We start from the raw sequence: 22110 nt of genomic DNA, 5'->3' as shown, positions 1-22110 counted from the left end.
TACCTACTAAATTAGAATGCAATGTCGACATTAGGGAATATAGAGGGGATATTGATAATAGTTAGATAGATACAGAATACACTGATAATAGTTGGGAAAACACTAGAGACTAAGGTGCATATATATAGTAAATATATTAGAGGATAGTTAATGTAGCGGATTCGCTTGGCGTTCTATACCCCTTTTTTCTGGTCTCCTTTTTCTTTCCTTTTCTTCTACTAGTTTTTCTCATTTTTAGTATCAGCGTACATATACTGCAGGATTATCCGAGCGGAGGAGGGTCACCCACAACTAGTACGCCACCCGTCGCCTTCGCCAAAACTCGAACTTGGCCAGCAGGGCTTTTCCGTTTCCTTCCAAAACCACACATCACAGGATCACGATTACATGCCAATCCACACATCGCAGGATCAGGATCACATTACCAACCCACACATCTCAAGAACATACCCTACTTAGGAATGGATCTTGTATAAAGGTGTGGGTAGATAGTTATGTGGCCTTCTCAAATTTGAATAGCTCCATGTCACTACGTTGCTGTCAACTGGAATATTCACTGTCATTTATTGTGACATTGTCATCTATTATCTACCTCACTGAGAAAATCATAATTATTCTTGTTTACAGACTGAGAGAGCAATGGTACCTTTACTGCCATAACACTTTGCCTTGCAGCAATGTACTCACGTAGCCTGACATTTGAGCTGGCGGACTGAGCAGCGCGAACCTTCACTGCCATAATGGCAGTTGGTGCAACTTCCTTTAAGCTGGCCGGCACAATTACACCTCTGCCACAGCAAGGGTAATAGAGGATAGCTTGACCTTATTGTTGATCTGGTCCTTGCCCTTTTTTTGTAATTCGATAGGTGATTAGGGGTGGGCCTAGAGTTGGCGAGACGGTAGCGTAGGTGGGCGGATCGTCGGCCTCAAGTAACGAGGATGATAGAAGAAAAAGAAAATTCTTATATATTAGAGGCGGGGGCTTATCTATTATGGCAATTAGCTAATTATAAGCTACTAATCAATCATGTTCTGGCCTACAGGTTAGCCAGCAGTCCATTTCCTTCGGGTTCTGGTCCGATACCCACAAAACTCTAATCTTGAATTGAGGCAGCCATACTTTGTTGGAAGATGATGTGTATCTTCTGGTGAGCGCCGTTGCTGAATATCGAAGACCAGAGAAGGGCCGTTTGTACAAGGACGAAGGACAACAGGTAGTCAACAACAATTCTATTATACAAATTATGATAAACCCTCCGCTAGCTATGCAGGAGAAGATCCGCAACGGTATACGCTATTCGCACCATAATATTAAGTTCACACCATCTGATCCACCGTCTAACACTTTTACTGTACAACACAGTTACTTTCAAAATCTATCTACGAAACGGGCGACACTGTCGCCGGAGCATTTTCATCCCCCTTCTTCTCTTCAACTGGGACTTCAGTGGGCTTTTCAGCCTCCATTGGCGGATCTAGAGCAAGATCTTTCCTCAGATCCGGAAGGAATCGATCGATGCGCTTCCACGTCTCTGACCATAGCTTTTCCTGGGCGGGGTCTTGGCTTTGGGGAACAAGATAGCCGCTGCTGGACATGACTAGCAGGATATTCTTCAAGCTTTCGGGAACAGCCTCCTCCTGAATTTGAGTTAGCAAGCTGCAAATAACGATCCATAATGAAGATGACATACCAGACTATCACCCTGCCCACTGTTCATCAACCTGTCCATGATATCAAGGATTTTGATCCAAAGATCTAGCATCCCGTCCCACTTTGAAAGCAGCACCAGGTAATGGAGGAAGATTTTGCAGAGTAAAGTCGCAGCTTGTACTCTTGTCTCGCTCATTCCAACAGGATCAGATGAGAAAACTTCTGGTTTTAAGAGTCGCACAATAAGCGGGAATAGAACTTCGCCAAAGATAGCGGTCCATTCCTCATGCTCGCCGGATGTCAGTTCGGGAGAAAGTAGCGTGCGCTGGAGCGCCGAGAACGCCTGATGCCGGATCTCGCGACAAGGATTGGTACATTGGGTTGTGAGAGCCCTGAAAATCGGCGACCAGTAAGCTGCCCATGCCTCTTTACTTTCAAGATGAGATTGCTTCATCAAAACTGGAATTCGAGTCGTCACAGAGTAAATCATGGTAATCGCTTTAACACCACGAGATACTGCAGCCTCAACCGCAGCCTCATCAATCCTATGCCAAGTTAGATTAAGTCCTCGGTACCAGGCGAGTAACTTACGGTGGTTCCTTTTGATTTGGCCGCTTCTGGGGCCGCTTTGGTTTGGTTCTACTGCCTTGCTTTCGTTGTTCAAGTGTCGATCCGATACTCCCAGCGGATGCGAAATCAGTGAGTAACTTTACCGCAGACTCATAATTATCTGCCATTATGGTAGGTGGAGAGCCGACAGCAATGCCTTCGAGGATTTCGAACACAGTTGGGGCAGACTGCGCATTGCTGGCGAGGTTGCGAAGGATGACCCAGAAATCAGGGGATGTCATGATCTCATTCCTTAGAGGGCCAGGTTCCTTGATACATTGAGTTAATCCCTGGAGCACAAGTGGAGCAGACTTGCTCAACAGGTCTTTCTTAAAACTGGATATTGTGTGTAGAACGATCGGGGCCCGGAGGAAAGTTTGTTCCTAGAGAATTAGTTTGAGATTTCGATATGATAAGGCAAGCATCACTTACGTAGCTGGCATGTAGCAGATGAAGCAAGTAGAAGATTGTCCTCGAGACCATGATATGGTGGTAGCTAGCGATATTTCGCATCACATTTTGCAGAGCCTCCGCAACATCTGCTCCAAACGCATTTACGGTATCACTGTCGCGGAGCGCAAGTACGGTACATAACTCCAAGATGTATACCATTGAAGGGTCATACGTGGGACCAGTGGCAGCCCCTTTTTGTGAGGCTGGTGACATTGGTGGCTCGGTCTCGGATTTGACGCTGATAACAATAGATGCAGGGTCATCAGGTAACTGGGCAAGCAAAGCTAGGACTAGAGGTTTCAGAGAGTCCACGGGCAAGTTACTGTTCAAGTCAGCTATATGAAAGGTGAAACAGGGATTTGCACTTACACCACGTTCGCGAAGACGTCTCCCATGTAGCAGGCATTGACACAATCCACTGTGCAAAGAGTGCTTTCCAATTCTTCATCCGATGGCTCTGGCGGATCATCCGCAACGTAGCTAGAGATATAAGATGTGAAGGCTGAGAAGACACCGGTTTCATTTGCCTTTTGCCCCCTATCTATTACTAGAGAAGGGTTTTGGAGGGGAATGGGAGGAATGTCCATGCGATTTGGGCCGAAGAAAGGGGGTATGAGGGAGTTGACAAAGAGATTCAACCAAATGCGTACGATCTAAGAGCAGTCAGTATAAACATAAATCTTGGGGGGACCAAAACACTCACGTATTTCCAGCTCTCGCTGATGACAGCCTCACTGCCCGTTACAACGCGGAATAGAACAACCGTTGCTAGCTGTGCCTTGAAATCTCTTCCAAATTTGACGGCCAATTCGCTAACCATAACACTGTTCTCACCAACCTGCACTTCGGTATTGAGAGACGTGTTTGATGGACTCTCGGTGGCAAGTGTAGTGATATAGCTGAGGCAGTACACTACCTGATCTACAGCTTCCGTCAGGCCGTACTTCGCGGCGATGCGTGCGCATTGATCGAATCCTGTAATAACTCTTGAGAAAACTGCATCATCACTCGCAGACATAAACACATATGACAACGTGGAGACAACCGGTTTCCATGTAGCAGCAAACATATCTGCATCGAAAATGTTGGTATCGCATATAGCGAGGTCGCCTGCAGATCCAGTCTTGAGCAGGAGCTCCTTCCAGGCATAGTCAAAAGCGTGCTTGTTATCGTGCTCATCCGGTAAGATAATCTCGTTCGATTGGATAGAGTCGAAGATTGCTTGGAGATATTCCGTGTCAAAATCTTTGCCTCCATTCACACCTCGCAGATTCCTCGCAAAGTTTTCGTACTTCATACGATCTTGAGGTCTGACATTTGGGTTGTGTTGATCTGTATTCAACATGATTACTGCGTAGGTCAGGACATAAATCGCGTCCTTGTCGGCTATAGCTTCTGGATCAGCAGTCTCGTAATAGTGTTCGGAGAACACCGTAATAATACGCTCGATTAACGCTGACTCTCCAGGTAAACGGAATGCTTCCAACAGCTCACGCAGTGCTTCGTCCAATCGCTTCCCGCTGAACTCGTAGGAATCCATTAGTGCCTCGAGAATAGGTTCGTTGCCCTTTTTTGAAATGAATTCTCCAAATGGCTTTTTAGAGATCCGTGTCGTTCCTTTCAAGAAATTTGCAACAGACTTGGCGTCCGTGGGGTCCTCGATAAGTCCTTTAGCACTCAAATATGCTAGGCCAGCCTTTGGATTCTCATTGAACTTCGCAGCTCCGTGGATAATGATCTTTTTCTTTCGTCGTTTCTCGCGCAACTGTGCGACCCCGGGATATCCTTCATAGCGGGGCTCATCGTCAAGTCTTTCAGCTATAAATTGAATATAGCCTAAGAGCGCATCTAGACACAACGGCGGAACGCTTGTGGTGCTCCACGTGGCTGAGTCCGGAATTGCATTTCTAGATAAGAGACCTACCATATCCTCACACAAGTCGCTACGGTCAACTTCGCAATCGTAGTTGACGTATAGTTCAGCCATAAATGTTGGTATCCGAGCAAGAGCGCCAATGGTCTCTACCATAGCCTCTCGGGCATCTGGTTTCCGTGATCCCCCTTCCATTCCTAGTTTTTGGCGATCGTTGACTGGGACTGGAGTCGCTCTTCCACTACTGGGAGCTTGCGGTACGCCGGCATATAGCGAGGGATCGATGCCTGGCTCTCGCGGAATTTCAACGCGGGGATGTAAACAAGCAACTAGGTAGGAGAGAAAGAGCTCTTGCTGCAGTTTCAAGACGCCTCGACACGTTGCTAGTAAGGTGCCAGCAACTATAAGCGACTCGTGTAATATTGCCATGTTATCTGATCGGACAAGTTGGAACAGATATCGGCAGAGGCGATCTTCGGCCAGGTTTGCCAAGCTGGGATGCTTAGCAATGGAAGGACCAGCAACTTCTAAAGCCACGTCAATTATGCGCAATGCCATGACTCTCATAGTATCAGCGTGCTGGCGATCATGGGGGTCTAGTAAATCGACCAGTACCCGGAAAAGTTCCCGGATTGACGGGAGAGAGTACGGTTTTATAGGGAGATCATCTGACGCCTCTGATGCAGGTGCTGCTACTCCCATTTCAGTCCCGTTCTCCATTGGCGAAGGCAGAGGACTGTTGCGTGACTTATCCAAACTCGCTGATTGTCGGGAATCACTTGGAGGGGCGGCCAAAGAGGATCTGACAGCATCGTTGGCGTTTGCCGATGGAGCCATTTTCACAGTATCCATATCTTCCTTGGTATCTTCATCCAACGCCTCCAGGTCCCCAGCCTCTATCTCCAGGTGTTTTAACCGCTCAAAAATGATTTGACACATTTTGACCATGGACATTTCCGCCGAGCGGCGAAGAAGCTCCGTTAACCTTGACTGGCAACACATGCTCAGACCTGTCTCCATCATTTCACAGACACTTTCATCACCGAGCAAGTCCCCCCCAGGGCCTGACAGCATTCCTTCCATAAGCTTCAATATCCGTAGAAGCACAACCTCATCCGCAGCAGAGTCACTGGCTTCAAAACGGCAGTGTGTTATAGCAGCAGATAAGGACTGCATGGCGAGTGCGAGTCGAGGAGAGTCGGGGCTTATGAGGTTATAAGAGAAGAACTTCGTTATGGCCATGAGCGCAATAGACGTAATAGGAGCCGAAGTCGCAGAAGCTTGAATTACTTGGAGGAAAGGATGGAATAATGACGGCGCGTCAAATTTGTGTATATCTGCTCCCAAATTAGTTTATAGCTTCTAGAAAAGGTGCAGTTCAGTGTTTACCTTTACAGCCCTGAAGCTCACGCCTCAACCTTCCAAACCCAGCCATTAATGGGTTGTCCTGCATGCTCTTGCCCTTCTTCCCCCTCAAACCCCATCTACTTGCAAGCCCCCCATCATTATCATCCGCGACACCGGTTGAGGGCCTAGTTCTGACCCCTTTATCATTCCCAAGCTGGTCTCGAGGTGTCCCGGGTCTTGAGCTTTGCAAGCTTGTATGAGTTGAGCTTCCACTCAGAATTGCAGATACTGACGAGTGCGCCCACCGCCCATGCTTTCGCATGGCAGATGTCACCGTTATACATTCTGTTGTAATCAAGGCGACGGGGTCCACTGCCACCGAGACTGTGCTTCTCCCGGAGTCCATCATGTTTCCGTTGGTCTGAACAGCTGGCCGAGAGTGGCCACTTTCCTTAGACGCAGAGAAATTCGAATTTGACTCGGGTAAGGAGGTAAGAGAATGCGTTGCCTGCTCGGATACTAGGGTATCTGTGGCCTGGGAACCATCGCTCATATCGTGCCCGAATCCAGGGGTGGTATGGAAACGAGGTGGAGCGGGAATAGTAGAGAATCTGCACTTCTCTGGCAAATGGCAGGTCGCCGAGAACAATCGGCAGCTAATACAGTCAGGCAAGGGAAATATAAATATTACTGACAACCAGAGAGCTGACAGCACAAATACAAATATAAAGTCCCACGTCGTCTAAAAGTTCCGCGGCTGCAAGGCTCAATCTGTTCAGTTGAACACGTGATTTGGCCAAGCGTGTCCCCCAGATTGTACGTGGGGAGGACGGAGTACATACCTACCTTACGTAGCACTTCGATTATATCACAACATTCACGTTATCATATATATGGCCTGGCAAAGGCAGCATTAAAGTAGTTATACTTTTGAATTAGTACAAAGTTCCACCTAATATGTCCTCAAGTGGCCTCATCTATAATTGTACAGAAAATTGAGGCAGGTCCCACCATAAAAGCCTCCTACGACCTCTCAAGTGGACTAAATGCTGAGATCCCCATATCACAGCCTATGCAAATCCAACCGAACGCCTTACCCTTTGAATAACCTGCTTAGAACTTTGCGAGAGCTCTATGGCTCATAGGGCCCGTGCTGTGAGGAGGGAAGGAAGAGTTGATCTCCTCCAAAGTGCGTTCCAAATAGAATAATTCACACTATGGTGAAGGGTATGATTAATCGTATCAAGCCTTATTCGTCAGCGAGCGCTCTAAACCATGTATTACGATGTGACTTACGTACCGCCGGTGGTTATTGGGCTTTGGCTTTGGCAGCTTTCGCCTCTACCTTCGCACCCGTCTTTCCTTCAGAGCTGCCCTTCACTACTGGTTTCGCAACTGGTTCCTCATCCTCAGCAAGTGCAGTCTGCCCTTGCTCCTTTCCTTTCTTCTCTTTCATAGCTTGGTTCTGAATATCTGCCTTATCCTTCTCCCATTGAGGGTTTGGGTCCGCAAATTGATCCTTGATCTTTTTGGCGCGTTCAACGCGCTCCAGCTCCTCTTTCTCACGGGCTTGGCGTTCTTGCTCCATTTCCTTGAGACAGTTAGTTGACTGTTTCATCATGAATGAGAAAATTACAAACCTCCATATGGCGGATATCGTCAACACTTGGCTCGTACAAATGCCAAATTGTATAATGCGGCAAACCAACCACGGAGAAATCTAAGCGTTTGGCCATCTAGCAGTTGTTAGCTTGGCAAGGGAGGGAGCTGATGGTGGTATATACCTTGCCAAATCCTTCAGTCTCAGCATGCTTTTGGAAGCTGAATGCTGGGAAATGGACGCCGGCTCTGAAGACCTTTGCTTTGGCCAGAATACTGACACCTCCAACACCATCAATGTCCATTTCCATATCGGGGTCTCCATATGGATCTCGGAGGTATGCAAGATGGGGTCGCCAGGTCGCGTATTCTGCATATCCTTCCACAATGACAGCATCCTCGTCGAGAGTATCGGCCAATGCCAGGGCTGTTTCCGATTCCTGCCAGGAGTTCAGATCATAGGGCTGCTCGCCTCCAAGCCAATCGGGAAGTGGACGCCAGACATCTATTCGTGTTAGGAGAAACCATCCGGATTAGATATCGAAACTTACTTGGTACAATCACGTCCTTGTTGTGACGCATGAGGTCCTCCAGAATGGTAAACGGAGCAGTCTCCACATCCACATCTCTCCAATATACCCAGCTGTGATATGGACGGAGGGCAGCACTCAGCAGCCAGTTTCTTGCCTGAGCCATCAACTTCCTTCTGCTAGCTTGAGCTGCGAACCCGTGGCGACTCTCGACATCTTGATTGACCTTCTGGCCAAAATCTTTCTCGATGATCGAAATCTCTCCAAAGGGCATGTTCGGATCTTCGTGTGCTTGAAGCTCCTCCGATAGCTTAGATAGAAGCTCTAATGTTTGGTCTTTCGAGTCCGAGACCAAGAAGGCCAGGTCTATGAGGTGATGTGGATAGGTAAAGTTGTGGAGGTGGGAAAAGAACATCGGCAAATGGGGTTCGGCATCGCGAAGGGGCGCACAAAGCAAGATTCGTTCCTCCCTCTCCCAGCCCCTTGGGCTTCCCTGAACATTACTTAGATCATAATACCGCACTGTCTCCAGCTGGAAATCTTCCCCGGAAGATAGGAAGCCTATCGAAAATATCGAAAATAATGAGGCACCTGGCCAAACGAACCACAGGAACAAGATGCCTGCTAAACCGATTCCCAGTCGGAAGAAGAGTTGTCGCCTCCGTCGTAGTGACGACGGGGTTGATCTTGGTTGGAATCTATGCACAGCAGATGCGTTAGACGTGTCCTGAATTACTGTCGAGGTGGGATTGACGGTGCAAGTTGTGTAGGACATACTTATGGGGGGATATCGAGTACAAGGTCTTCTCCTTCTCCCTAGCTCCTAGATAGCCATTGCCATGATGCCGCGGTAGCATTCTGAAAGACTCCCTATAGAGATGCTCAAAAATGGATGCTGAAGGCGCGATAACTCCGTCTGGCGATGCGAATCTAGATATTTCGAGCCAAGATGGCCCTCGTGTTCAGCCCCTGGGCGGTTGCCCGACGCTGATGAATTAACCAGGATGGCGACAGGTCTCGAGTGGAGGGTCCGGGCGACTGGATGGGGGGAGAGGAAAGACTGGACAAATTGAAGAATAACGCAGCATCACCTTGCACAATAATATTGAGAAAGGGACAACGGAATGGTCGAGGAGGGCATCAACACCAGCACCAGAAATTGTCACTGTCTGACAGAAGCAGAATCGGTGGCGGTCGCTTAGCCCGCAAGGTACAGCGTCTTAGACCAAAGGTGTCATGTCACCCTATGAAGATCGCCAAGCTGAAACAGACTGCCGGAACACGTGCCTTTTCAGCTGGCACCTGTGTTCACTTATCTACCAATTGTGGATGCTTTTCTATAATTGCGAGTGGAGCCAACAGTTATCTTTCTCTTCTCTAGAAATACCCCTTTTGCAGGGCCGCATTTAGACGCCTGCGCCGCCAGTTCGCAGAGGACCTAAGCTTATGTAAGAGCTGATAATTACGCATTCACAGCTGAAACATTGTCAAGACAAAGCCCAAACTTCACGACCGGTTGCAGACGGGAGTGATTTATATAATGTATTTTGCTACGTCATTTTATTATCTATTTGCGAGACCTACCTGTTATGATTTCTTGCCCATCTAGCAAGACCAATACCCCATTATGCGAGGGGAGAATTAATGATGGAGTGAACAGTGGCCACCCGGCCTGTCCCTTTCCCAAGGCAACGAGTTTACCGAGACGAAATATAACTATACTTATATGATGTGATATTCTATTAAACACTGTTAGGACAGAAAACCATTGATGTCAAGGGAAGTGTGAAATGTTGAGGGTGCTCAGATAAGCCAGTTTAGTCAGGCACCTCAGCCGGCCCCAGTCCTCTACATTACAAGACGCAAAGTAGAGAAATGAGGCACAGAAACAACACACTCCACAACCTATCATCCCGGTCATGAAATGACCAGTCCGGTATGGGAGGGATGCTCGGCTGACACGCAGTCGTTGAATGGATAAGCTGTTGTCATCATGGCAGATCATGGTGAAGTAAGAGGAATATCCTTACCTATTAATATGGCATCGTAAGTTGTAATCAAAGAGTTGGATCTAAGGTTGGGATAATTAGCCATCTCGTTGCAGCAATTGAATTAGGATTGGAAGCAGCGAGATTGGTTGGTTGGGGTTCAGAAAACGATTTTTGGTAATTAGATTTCATCAAGGAGTTCAGAAGCAGAACTGTTGAAATGTTTTTTCATCATGAAAGCAAGTGCCGTGTGAGGATGTAAAAAGAAGTGTGCTTACCAAGGAATGAGCAGCAAATATTGTTGCATGTTGTCGCAGAAGCAGCGCACCAGGTTGTCCAACTTGTCCAGGTCCCGGTGCTGAGCTTCAAAATTGACGGGGTTATCAGCCCCGACATGTATTGAATTGAGGAGCAGCGCTTCCTTCGGAGCGATGATATCGCAAAGCGATTTACATTGTGCCCATCCCCCAAGTTAAAACAATTGTTCCCTATGAAGACTTCAGTCAGTCTACTGTCATGTGGCAGATGAGAATATATTTCAGGGATTGAAGATGCTTCAGATGGTGATGCATGTTGTTCATTGGTTCAGGAGATCACCGAGTGAACGTTGGGTAAAATAAATCATCAGGAGCGCTAACAGAAGGAGAACGAAGGTAACTCACCAAGGGATCTAGGTTAATGATGTATTGACAGTGGGAAGCAATCAACAGAAGCACCAGAGGTCTCAAGCAAGCAAACACTCCCGCTAGGGCACGGCATTGCTGCTGAGTTTTTCTGATCTGCTGTAGATTTTGTGTTGTGTTGTGAGAGCGGAAGTAGAAATTGAAGTCGAGAAATTTCTCGAGTAAAGTCTTCGTGGAAAGCTCGGGCCAAGCGGCCGCATGCCACTACCCCGATTTGGATTTTTGGTCTCTGAGCTCTAAGAATCTATCCAAATCTTTGCGACCACAGCCTTACGAAGCACCCCGACCTAGACTACGAATGAACGATAAGCCATAGATTCCAATTTCTGCCTCACATACACACACGCCATGTCGGACAGAAGGAGGATCAATGGGCCATCTGGTGGAACCAGTGCCCCAATATACTCGAAATATCTTGCGAAAGACGCGAAAAAGTCACCAGAGAGACCCACGAGAACAAGAGAACCTAATGTTCTCAGGAAAATGTGTAAGTATAAATAACTGCAAACTTGTCGATAATACAGGCTAATAGTCCCAGTTCTCAAAACAGGAGTTACGCCTTCAGCGTCAGGATCCGCGTACCTCGAACTCGAAGCATCAAAAAATCCCAATTCCACCGCACCAGGCCTAGCATCCCTTTCTACCTCTGGCCTGAAACTCACCTGCACCGTCCATGGCCCACGACCCTTACCAAAATCTGCACCTTTCTCCCCACATATAATCCTTACAACACATGTGAAGTATGCTCCGTTTGCTACGAGGAAGAGACGAGGCTACCTTCGGGACTCGACTGAGCGAGATCTTGGAGTGCACCTTGAGACGGCGTTAAGAGGAGTAATTATTGGTGACCGATGGCCGAAGAGCGGAGTGGAAGTCATCATCACAATCCTGGAGGGCGAGGAAGATCAATGGTGGGGCGATGATATTGGAGGGGCAGTTACAAGCGCAGCAGAGTGGGGAATGATGAGTGTGCTTAGTGGGTGTATAACGGTTGCCTCTGCTGCAATTGCAGATGCTGGTATTGACTGTGTGGATGTTGTGGCAGGTGGGGTCGCAGCGGCTGTCAAGGGAACTGGAACTGGTGGAGATACATCTGCGCCGATGGTGGTTCTTGACCCTGTTCCCTCTGAGCACAAGGACATAATAGCTGCTTGTATAGTGGGCTATCTCCCTGGTCGAGATGAGATTACAGATCTTTGGGTCAAGGGAGAAATAGGGAAGGATAACCTGACTCGAAACTCAGTACCGGGTTCGTCATATGAGGAGCTGGCAGACAACGCTGTACAGGCTGCTCTGGGAGCGCATCGGGTTCTTATTGCCGCGTTAAAAGAGACCACAGAGGTTAAGATGGGACGGTTATGACAGACAGGAATTTAGAGCAAGGTACTGGAAGCTGCATAGCTTTTGTTGGTGATTTAGCAATTACAAATTAAATTGCAAATCAAGCACCAGAAGCACTACCACCCAGAGTAGAGATAATTATATCTACTCCAGCGTCCTACAAATTGGTGGCAATCGTTTTAATACTTAAGCGACTGAGTCAGTAAGACTTAAGGTTATTTGTGAACCAATAAGGAGCAACCTTGGTTTGGTCCCTGGAAAATACTTCTACCATGTGATTGACCACCGGTTACTGCATTTTGTGTTTCATTTTGAATGGAATCCGCCACTTTATTTTTGAAGTAAGTATCTACGATTGTGCAAGATGTTACTCTTGCTGTGTAATGATAATTAGCTGCCCCTCGCTATTGCACCTAGGGAGTAGTGAATGATCGTTCCTATTTCGCACAGGTATCTGAATAGGTACTGTACCTTGAGGTACTTCGCAGGCCTTTACCGCTACAACTTCGCGTTGATAGTGCGGATTAGTACATATTATTGATGCCCGGTGACATCACATTACTGCCCAGATCACGGGGGTACGCTAAGAACGGTGAAATATTTTCCCTCCCAGGCCGGGCATTGGTCGGCTTTTAGTGGCGACGCGGGGAGTGGCACCACTTTCTAGCTTGGCCCTAGTCTTGGCCGGTTGTTTCAATTGATATATAAAGCCGAGGTTCTGCTGCTGGCATTAATACCGCATAATACTCAACTCTCTTCAAACAAAATAAAAGCCCTCCTGTTTACATTTTAAAAAGCCACAACTGCCTCAGTAAGTCTTCGCTCGTGTGGATCGATCATTGTCCAGCTTCCGCTAACACAGTCCCCTCCTTTAGAACCAAATAGCAGTTCCAGCGCATTTACCTACCTTTGGGAGAACAAACATCTCTCCTCTACCACAAGTAAACCTCACACACCGAACCCAAATCCTCCATCGATCTACCAGTACGGCAAGTCCGTAGAACCTCAACACCTCACAGTCGCATATTTCCTTAATCCGCAAAGATGATGGTCACACGCACATTCTCGTTGACTAACTTCATAATCGCCACCTCCGCACTTGGTTTCCAAGTTTTCGTTTTATACCCATGGCACCACAAGCTGGATGCCGAGTTTGAATCGCTGAAAAATGAGCACCTACGGGTTCTACATGGGGGCGAGAAAGCACGCCTTGGCGAATTGAAGGAAATCAGGGAAGCCCTCGCGGCAATGAAGAAAGGGAAATGAGTCAAATGACGGACCAGTGACGGTGATATTTGCTTCCGTGGAGTTAGAGCGACTCGATAAACTACATGTACTATAGGCTCCTCTGGTTTTAGAACCTATTTGCTAGGTACTTTGAGCGATCTTATATAATTATAGACATTAGAGCTATACAAAAACACTCCGATAAACAATCAAAACATTCTCTTGCTTGCTTGAGCACCTGACCTCAGATAGTATACTCTCTCTTTATCTAAATTAACCAGATCAATAGCATAGACCACTATAGATGTCTATTCGGCCTAGTACTTAAGGGTGGGGGCCTCCACTATCCCCCTGGGTACTATTTCCTTTTTCCTTATCATTGCCCCTTTTGCTAATCGCTAATCAGGTCCATTCTTTGTACGACAATGCTGCTTGCTCACTCACTGGTTCGGTTCACAATTGGGTTGGTTATGTAATAATCTTACTGCTTGGCTCATACCTTATTTCATGCCGGTCACAACTGCACCCGCGCCTTTATGGCGGCGAAAAAGAAGGCCGCCTCAGAGATCCTCACATGTTCTTCCCCCGCCGCCAAATCTGGCCAGTTTGGGCTACGTTCTGTCGTTATATCTTATGCTATTCAGCCAGGATGGTCGGGTCGTTTTTTCCACTGGTCGGAAGACAACGATTGCCCAAGGGTGATGTCGAATATGTGGACAATAACGCGGGGAAGAAATCACAGCAAGTAAATCTTACTTGGCGAAATAAATCGCCTTCTGTTTCTAACAATGTCGTACCTAGGTTGCTGCATCTGCAGCCCTAACAATTGGGCCCGATAATGCTGTTCAGCAAACGTCCGCAAATACGAAGTTTGTTAAATACATCCCCGTTCCGGGTTCTTGGGAGCGACGAGCCCACCCAGGCAGGCGTCCCTTTATAGTTCCTGAAACTCGGCCGGGGGAAATTTTTATATACCACAAAAGGGGAGCATATAGCCCTCGGAGGAACTGCGCGTCTGGAACGACTGCCATCTGGAGATGTAGTCAAGACGCCATTAGCAGATCCGGATCGTCGCTGCTATAATGACCACTGTAGAAATATGCGACTTGAAGCTCGTATCTATGAGACGATCGGTCCTCATCCTCGTCTACCAAGAATCATCTCTTGGGAACCAGAGACCTGCTGTCTTACTATGGGATATCTTGAAAATGGCAGTTTAAAGGAGTATATCAAAGAAAACCCTAAGAGCGTGACCCCCCAACTCCGGCAGCGATGCGCGAAGCAAGCAACTGAAGGGTTAAAAGTCCTACATTCTGCTAGTGTTATTCACTGTGATATTTCACCGCGGAACTTCCTGCTAGATTGCGATCTCCATTTAAGGATTGCAGATTTCGGAGGGGCATCTCTTTCTGGCTCCCCGCCTTCCGCAGTCGCCGGCACAAGATTTCGATATCCCGTTTCGGACTGGGATGCGCCTCCTAGTGTTGAAGAAGATATATTTGGCCTTGGCTCATTGATCTACTTTATTATGACGGGCACATATCCCTACCAAGAAATCCCCAGTGACGAGGTCGAGAAACTATACGAATCCCACACATTCCCAAGTCTGGCGCATCTTGCTTGTGGGGATATTATTCAACGCTGCTGGAGTAAGCAAGTGAACGCAGCTGAAGTGCTCACTTACTTCGAGGCTCTTGACGAACCGTAAATATCGATGTCCCCACGACCCAGCCAGCTATTAATAAGGACCATACCCTTCAAATCCCTCGTCTTTATGTGCTGGGCATTAACTCCGGCTGACGGTCTGGCCCATGTGGACTTCAGGGGAGTTTTCACACACTTGCTGTGTCTCTGCATAGTTCGCGCAGCCCGTCCATCTCTACCCAATCTACTAGGCCAAGTGCAAGCCTTAAGATTAATCGCGCGACTAAGGCTATTAATCCTCCTTCTCCTCCTATTCTGCACACCAAATTAGCTGTCTATCTTGGTAGCCCGAACCATGAGCAATTTCGATGATATCGCACCTGATAAGATTGTACTCGAAATACGAGCATATCTCGGCGATAATTGGGTAGGAACAAAGGAGGATCTGTTTAATATTAATAACCCTCTATTGGTATAAAATAGGCAGAGGCATCATCTGGACGCCAAATTAACAGAGTTAAGCCCGGGTCCGATAGAGACTTAGCAGTAAAAAGCTGTAGCCCTCGAAAGCTAAATTTTATCCACTGCGATGGAGCTATTAGACCGCCTGGTTCAGAAGACCGAGACGCCAGCAATAAATCATAGTATCGTTATACCAGAGTATCTCTTGGACCGCCGTCCCCCCAATCCGCCTCCCACTGCCGCGCCAACACCTCCTTTGCTCCAGTACGCTCGAGCCGCACCGCATCCCACATAACGTACCCCCAGCGGCGGATATTATCTTCCACATAGTGTCCGTACAGGTTGCTGTAGGTTCCCTGCCAAATTAGCGTCCAAGCCAGTGGCGGTCCGTTTGCATCCCGGTCGTTGTCCCCCTCAAAGGGTAGCGGGTCACGCCGTTGCTCCTTCTGGTCCCGGCTCGACGGCCACTCCTGGCGCCGCTGCAACTGTGCTGTCTCGCCCAAGGCGTCGCCCTCGAGAAAGTAGCCTTCCGGCCACGTAATATGCTCCTGCATCGTCGAGACGAGGTGGGCATGATCTCTGACCGTGAAGAAAACTGTGTACAGCAGCTCGAGGCCACGAGAGATGGTTCCTTTTAGGAGGCTGCTTCTAGCCCCTATTTTTTTTAATATTAATATGGCTAGTCGTATACAAACGGTAGGATGTAATACTAACAGCTATTGTCTAGATCAAACGCCCCATCAGGGGTGGGCGGCCGTTGGCCGTCAAACTTGGGGTTCTCCTCGTGGACGTCCCAGCGAATGTCGTCGAAGATTTGGTTGTACTTTACCTTGCTGAAGGTTTAGATACAGGCGATCTCCTCAACTTCCCAAGGCTCGAATATACAGAGAAAGATATTTATGATATCGACGGAGCTCAAGGTTAACCCCGGTTCAAGCAAAATTCCGTGGCGGCCGGTGCCAAAGAGGTTGCAGCATAGCTGGAAGCGGTACAGGGCGCGTAGCAGCCGCGTCTCCTCCGTCCTGCTAAGCAGTCCGTGACTCTGCGAGTCTTTGGTCTCAGTGGCGAGATTGATTAGCGCCCAGTCGGTATAGTGCCGTGCAAGGGCCTTTATAATAGAGGAGTGGAAGGCGATCATGCCTACGACCTCATCCTCGGTAAGCCCCTCGTTAAGGATCGAATATTGGGTCGAAGAGCGTCGATTCTGATAGGACTTAAGAAATTGAGTGACTGTTTCACCTGTGCGCGCGTCTAAAAAGCTGGCTAGGCTGGACCGATAGACGGCACAGGCGTCGACAGTAGCGCTGCGTAACGTGGTGGCTAAACATTTACAGAGCAGCGATTTGCGATCTAGCAGGTACTGCTGGTGAAAGGTGGAAGACGCGTGGACTAAGGCACTTAGTTCTTCAAGGCCCAGTACCGAAAGGAGCTGACGCCGGATTTCAGGAGGGAGGTTTTCCAGCGTGGCATTGAGCTGGGGAATGTCGCCGGCTGGCTCGACCAGTAGGTTTTCTGGTACCGGCACCGACACTGATACTGGGGCCACTTGTCTTTCGAGGATAGGTATAGTATGGGGGAGGTCGGCGCTGGCTGCTGTTGCTGATAAAGTTGAATCCGGTGGGGGATCAGGCGTGGACGATTTGGAAAGCCGCACCAAATGTTTGAACTTGTTGGAGAGAATTCGTTTCATTTCAAGAATTATGTCGCTCGAGAAGCAGGTAAGCAAAGGTGACTAACAGAGAAGTACAATGAAGAATGCAGAGAGAGTACGAAAGAGAGGTGGAGGAGAAGACGTGATCCAAGCACTTGGAGGGTGTTGGGTATTCACCTGGGAGCTGGAAAAAGGTAATTGTTAAGCGCCCTGAAGCACACTCCGTAAACGCTAGCCGATAAGTGGCTGATGAGTCCACGACCCTTGCAGCTAGTATAAATCATTAATTTATCTCTATTCATCCTTGGACTCATTTGAATAGACCATGCATTAACCAAGGATCAAATAAGAGCTCCTTTGCAGTGGCTCTTTCTTCTGGTAGCCAACATAACATTCGTCGGAGAGAACGTAGAAAGTCGACCTTTTCATCGCCTTTGAGTCTTTCTTCCCGAGCGTCAAGATCTGGGGTGGAAGCTGTGCCTTTCCATTCGCCTAATACAGAAGTTCAATATTGTTAACGATGCCAAATTATATTCAGGGAGGGAAGGGCTACACAAACCATTTTTATCCCAAAACTGGAGGCTCCTTTCGCTCCGAGCGAGGAACCGAAGAGGAGGGTCTCCTAGGACCGCCTGCATCTCGGCGAGATGATATCCATCATCCAATTTACCTTCGGGGTTCCGAGCCCTAAAAAGGTGGCGATGCTCAAACAAATCCTAGATCTTGCCCATTCGTTAGCTTCAAGCACTAGTGAAATCACATGGACAATCATCTTACCACCATCCCAACATTCCAGATGTCAACTTTGTAGTCCCAAGTCATGTTCAAGATGACCTCCGGTGCCCTATAGATATCTGGCATAATATCACCCTGTTGCTGCTCGGTGCCTAGTCGAGCCTCGCCTAAATCACAGAGAACGGGTGCCCCATAGGAGATGGGGAGCGGTCGTGAGACGTAGATGGTACGATCCTCGAGGGACTTCCGGGGCACAGGTGCTTCAAATTCCGCTTCCTCAAATTTGGACAAAATTGAGTCGTCCTTGATGCCAAGGAGAATATTATTTGGCTGGATATCTATGTTACTGTAGTACTGGTTATTACTTCCTAACTTTTAGCTCACCCTAACGTGGTGGCGGCTTCTTTGAATGAAGTAGAAGTACTAACCGGTATGTATAACTCGTGCTTCTGTATGGAGGAAATCTAGAGCGGCAAGGATATTCCGGAGAGTAGTTCTAACCATGGCGCTGCTCATGACACCATCAGCAAGCAGCGGGGTGAGATGGTCGAGGCTGATCCCAAGAGGCGGATGCACCGAACAAGTATGATCACAATGTTCATATGACCTCTGTGCCTGAAAGATCCCAATCAATGGTCGTAGGCACGATTGACCTGCATGGCTGGAGTGGATAGTTTTAAGATGGTTATAAATTTCTATCTCTCGGGTCACTGTTGTTGACGCTGCGTAAATCTTTAATGCTATATAACGGTGGTCCCTTACTTATTAGATTGGGTCATGAAGTGTGGAATTAGATGCTCCTACAACAAGTCACGGCATAACCACACGGTTGCGCTGAATCCATAGCCCAACTTGCCGACCACTTGGTATCGGCTGTTGAATACCTCACCGATGTGGGCCGGATAGAAATTTTCTGGTGTATAGGTGGGAATTGACTCCTCTTCAACCAGCAAGGAAGGGTGGATGTTATCCCACCCTGAGCTAGGGAAGACATGCGGTTCTAAGGGGGGGCGAAGGCTAGCTATGCGACGCTTGCTTGATCCTATACGTGAAACGGCGGAGGCGATGTTTTGACGAAACAAGAATCGCGGGGTAGGAAATAATGGATGGGATTGTTTTGTTAGGAGGTGGGACAGTCGCTTTCTCTCCATGGGGGGTTGCTGGATGATGAGAAGAAATCACCACGAGTTGGGTTGGTTGTGACTCGGCGTGTCTGCCAGGATATTGCTGAGTCAGCTTGGCGTAAGCAACCCCCCTATAAACCGCTTACAAGCAAATACCCCTCGTTAATCGTCCTTATCTATTACTTACAGTAGGTTACCCTTACATGACTTATCCACTTACAACTACTCGGTACTACAGCCCGCATCTTAGTTGATCCGAAGTTTTTAAATCTCATCTTTATAAAATCGTATAATTTCCCCATTATTTAATCATTTCCCATAACTTCCAGCCTACTTCAAATTTTGCATTAATCCTGTGCCATGTTAAGGGCGTTGCTATGCACAGAAGGTACTACTAGATTTCATAACTCCACAATCCATTGCAATAACAGCAATTTTACGGAATTCAGCGCCGTACTCCAATATGCTACGTAGTAGATACCATATGAACCACCCTTACCCGGTACGGTGCTTTGGAGCCTGGTTATGAAGTGCCGGGATTTCCAGCTTACGCTGTAACGTTTCTCGGCCTTTGACAAGCTGGCGGGAGGGGGAGTGGGGGCCGGGTAAATAATTTTCATGCTCTTTTAATAGCTCGTCTTTCAACCCCTCAATTGTCTTGCGGGGAACATAACCTATTTATATGGCTATTCAACGCCTACATGCACTAAAATATTTAAGTTACAGTAGACTTTCAGCGAGAATACCCTGAAGTCGCATGACTTTTTGCCGCATTTCCCTTACCTACCCTCATTCCCTGTGTTCACTTGAAAGTTCAAGTTGGCACTTGATAGCTTTGAATGTCCTTTGACTTAGCAGTCGTCCTTGGAGTTTTGGAAGTGCTTATCATTTCCTTCTTGCCTTACCGTATAACATAAAAGTCCCCCCTCCCTCCAATGCAGTATCGGACTATTTTGCGCACGGCTTGTGTCGTGATCCTCCTCGCCACGCAGTCTGTGGCACAGAGCCAAAGCAGCACCTACACGGATATCTACACCATTCCACCTTTGTCTGCTGTCCCCACCTTCACATCGCCTTTAGCTATCTCAACGACTATTTCTACAGGACCGAATTTAAGTAATGGTCTTGCACAGACGCCTCCTATGGGATGGAGTAGTTGGAATGGTTTCGGCCCGAATATCAACGAGACACTATTGAGGGATACTATCGATACCATTGCATCAAATGGTTTAATGGAAGCCGGTTTTGTTTATGTAAATCTGGACGACGGCTGGCAGCACTACTTAGGAAACCGTCTAGACCATCCACTCGAAGCAGACCCCGTCAAATTCCCAAGCGGCATCAAGGCCCTTGCTGACTACGCACACTCAAAAGGCCTTAAACTGGGCATCTATTCTGGTCCAGGTCAAACTACCTGTGCAGGTTATACCGGCAGCCAAGGCCACGAAGCCGAAGACGCAAAGCTGTTTGCATCCTGGGGAATCGACCACCTTAAATACGACAGCTGCTGCGCCTACCAATTTGCACCTAAGTCCGTAGTCCAACAAGTTATTCTCTCAATGTCCCAAGCTCTCCTCGCCAGCGGTCGCCCCATCGTCTATCATGCGTGTCACTGCGGCTGGGCTGACTCCTGGGAATGGGCGGCCCAATACGGTGCCAACCAATGGCGAATAGGTCAAGATATCTCTGACGACTTCGACTACCCTGGCAACCGCATGAAATACTTCTTCGATGTTCTAGACTTGCTTGATCGAGGCAACAGCCTTGCGCAGTTTTCTGGGCCGGGACACTGGAATGATTATGATATGCTGATTATTGGGCTTAATGGAAAGTCGCAGCATGTAGGAGCAGGTTGCTCGAATGTCGAGTACAGAACGCATTTCAGCATGTGGGCCATGGTGTGTTCGCCCCTCCTCATCGGGTCTGACGTACGAGCCCTCAGTAGCGATTCCATGGAAACCCTCACCAACCCAGAAATCATAGCCATCTCGCAAGATCTCCTTGGGCAAGCGGCAGCCACCGTCGGTGTCGGGAACCAAGATGGGGGTACTTTGCAAGTGTATGCTAAGGCGATGGAGGATGGGAGTTATGCTGTTGCGTTGTTGAATCGGGGAGGTGTGACGGCGGATATGAGTATTAGTCCGCAGAGAGATTTAACGGTTGCGTGGGATAAGTACACGGTGAGAGATGTTTGGAAGCATGAGACGACAGGGCCGTATGATACGCCTTACATGGTTGAGGTTATAGGTCATGAGGCGAAGATTTTGCGTCTATATGAAGTGGTACCTAATGCTACGATGCCTCTTCCTTGACAGAGTGGTCAGGTATCACTTCTATTCTATTTCTATATTATTTATCAAGTAAACGTAATTATTTAGTTACGACAGGACTTGAAGTTGAGGCGAGGGTGATTAGCGCCCGAGTAGAAGCGGCCAGGCTTATTAACCGAATATAGAACGACGTTTGAAGGATTAGAGTTAAACTACCGATATAGCTATACTCGACTTTTTCTTTCGCTGTTTCTGTTTTAGTCCCTGGATCTGAGCACGGCTACTTTAACCTGAGTAAAGGGTGAGCTTCCTGAGCACGGCCTGACCCGCCTGAGCACACAACAAAGTCAGCCTGAGCATATATTAGAAAGCCTACTTTAGTATCCATGGGGCTCTTTTTGGCTCTCTTGAGGTCTAGCTGTACTTTCTTTATATTGCCTCCAGGCGCAGATCATTTTTGGCCCCTTAGAAGAGAGTCCTCCGGGGCCATTTTTGGATCTACATTCGCTTACATACACGTGATGAGCGGCTCAGCCTAAGTCTTCCTAAACGTCTCCTTAATGTCCACAGGGGCAATGTTATATGGTATGAAATTTCAGTACACTTAAGTTCCTTGTCTTTGCTTTGGGTCATTTTAATATACTTGTATATTTCTTTTTCTTTCACCCCACAGCAGATTTGAGCCCTGTAGAAGCGGTATTTTTAGTGGATGGATGAGAGGACTTATCCCTGAGTTGATTTTTAATAGATTTATACACCTGAAGACCAGGTTGAATTCATGCCAATGCTTGTTTGTACCGAGAGATTCATATGATCCATGCAAGCAGGGATTGTATTACTGGAAGCTTCACGAAGGGGTTACAAAATCAGCTGGGGCCGTTAAACAGAAGGTCGGTAATCATTCCGCAAAAATGCGTGTCCAA

At 47.8% G+C, this 22110-nt stretch overlaps 7 protein-coding genes across 7 annotated transcripts; 3 read left to right on the top strand and 4 right to left on the bottom strand.

Annotated features, from left to right (window-relative positions):
• Positions 1-1380: 1380 nt before the first annotated feature.
• On the bottom strand, positions 1381-6486 carry BP5553_10243 (Uncharacterized protein; the record flags this gene model as incomplete). The annotated part of the gene is made up of 7 exons (XM_032018866.1): positions 1381-1638; positions 1692-2196; positions 2243-2643; positions 2693-3035; positions 3083-3366; positions 3417-5923; positions 5976-6486. The coding sequence occupies 7 exons, from the start codon at positions 6484-6486 to the stop codon at positions 1381-1383; spliced, it is 4809 nt and encodes a 1602-aa protein (XP_031864890.1).
• A 756-nt stretch (positions 6487-7242) lies between these two features.
• On the bottom strand, positions 7243-8919 carry BP5553_10242 (putative ANP1 protein; the record flags this gene model as incomplete). The annotated part of the gene is made up of 5 exons (XM_032018865.1): positions 7243-7524; positions 7574-7669; positions 7718-8037; positions 8084-8760; positions 8840-8919. The coding sequence occupies 5 exons, from the start codon at positions 8917-8919 to the stop codon at positions 7243-7245; spliced, it is 1455 nt and encodes a 484-aa protein (XP_031864889.1).
• A 2162-nt stretch (positions 8920-11081) lies between these two features.
• On the top strand, positions 11082-12095 carry BP5553_10241 (Ribosomal protein S5 2-like protein; the record flags this gene model as incomplete). The annotated part of the gene is made up of 2 exons (XM_032018864.1): positions 11082-11220; positions 11272-12095. The coding sequence occupies 2 exons, from the start codon at positions 11082-11084 to the stop codon at positions 12093-12095; spliced, it is 963 nt and encodes a 320-aa protein (XP_031864888.1).
• Positions 12096-14400: 2305 nt separating this feature from the next.
• BP5553_10240 (Uncharacterized protein) lies at positions 14401-15009 on the top strand (the record flags this gene model as incomplete). Its single annotated transcript, XM_032018863.1, has 1 exon — positions 14401-15009. One exon carries the CDS (start codon positions 14401-14403, stop codon positions 15007-15009), a length of 609 nt encoding a protein of 202 aa, XP_031864887.1.
• A 586-nt stretch (positions 15010-15595) lies between these two features.
• Positions 15596-17097, bottom strand: BP5553_10239 (uncharacterized protein; the record flags this gene model as incomplete). Its single annotated transcript, XM_032018862.1, has 3 exons — positions 15596-16062; positions 16122-16240; positions 16334-17097. The coding sequence occupies 3 exons, from the start codon at positions 17095-17097 to the stop codon at positions 15596-15598; spliced, it is 1350 nt and encodes a 449-aa protein (XP_031864886.1).
• A 271-nt stretch (positions 17098-17368) lies between these two features.
• BP5553_10238 (uncharacterized protein) lies at positions 17369-18297 on the bottom strand (the record flags this gene model as incomplete). Its single annotated transcript, XM_032018861.1, has 4 exons — positions 17369-17550; positions 17618-17774; positions 17836-18131; positions 18222-18297. The coding sequence occupies 4 exons, from the start codon at positions 18295-18297 to the stop codon at positions 17369-17371; spliced, it is 711 nt and encodes a 236-aa protein (XP_031864885.1).
• Positions 18298-19852: 1555 nt separating this feature from the next.
• Positions 19853-21229, top strand: BP5553_10237 (Alpha-galactosidase; the record flags this gene model as incomplete). The annotated part of the gene is made up of 1 exon (XM_032018860.1): positions 19853-21229. The coding sequence occupies one exon, from the start codon at positions 19853-19855 to the stop codon at positions 21227-21229; it is 1377 nt and encodes a 458-aa protein (XP_031864884.1).
• Positions 21230-22110: the final 881 nt, after the last annotated feature.

Source organism: Venustampulla echinocandica (assembly GCF_003357145.1).
Source record: "Venustampulla echinocandica strain BP 5553 chromosome Unknown scaffold_14, whole genome shotgun sequence".
NCBI lineage: Eukaryota > Fungi > Ascomycota > Leotiomycetes > Helotiales > Pleuroascaceae > Venustampulla > Venustampulla echinocandica.
This window is presented reverse-complemented; position numbering and strand designations above follow the sequence as displayed.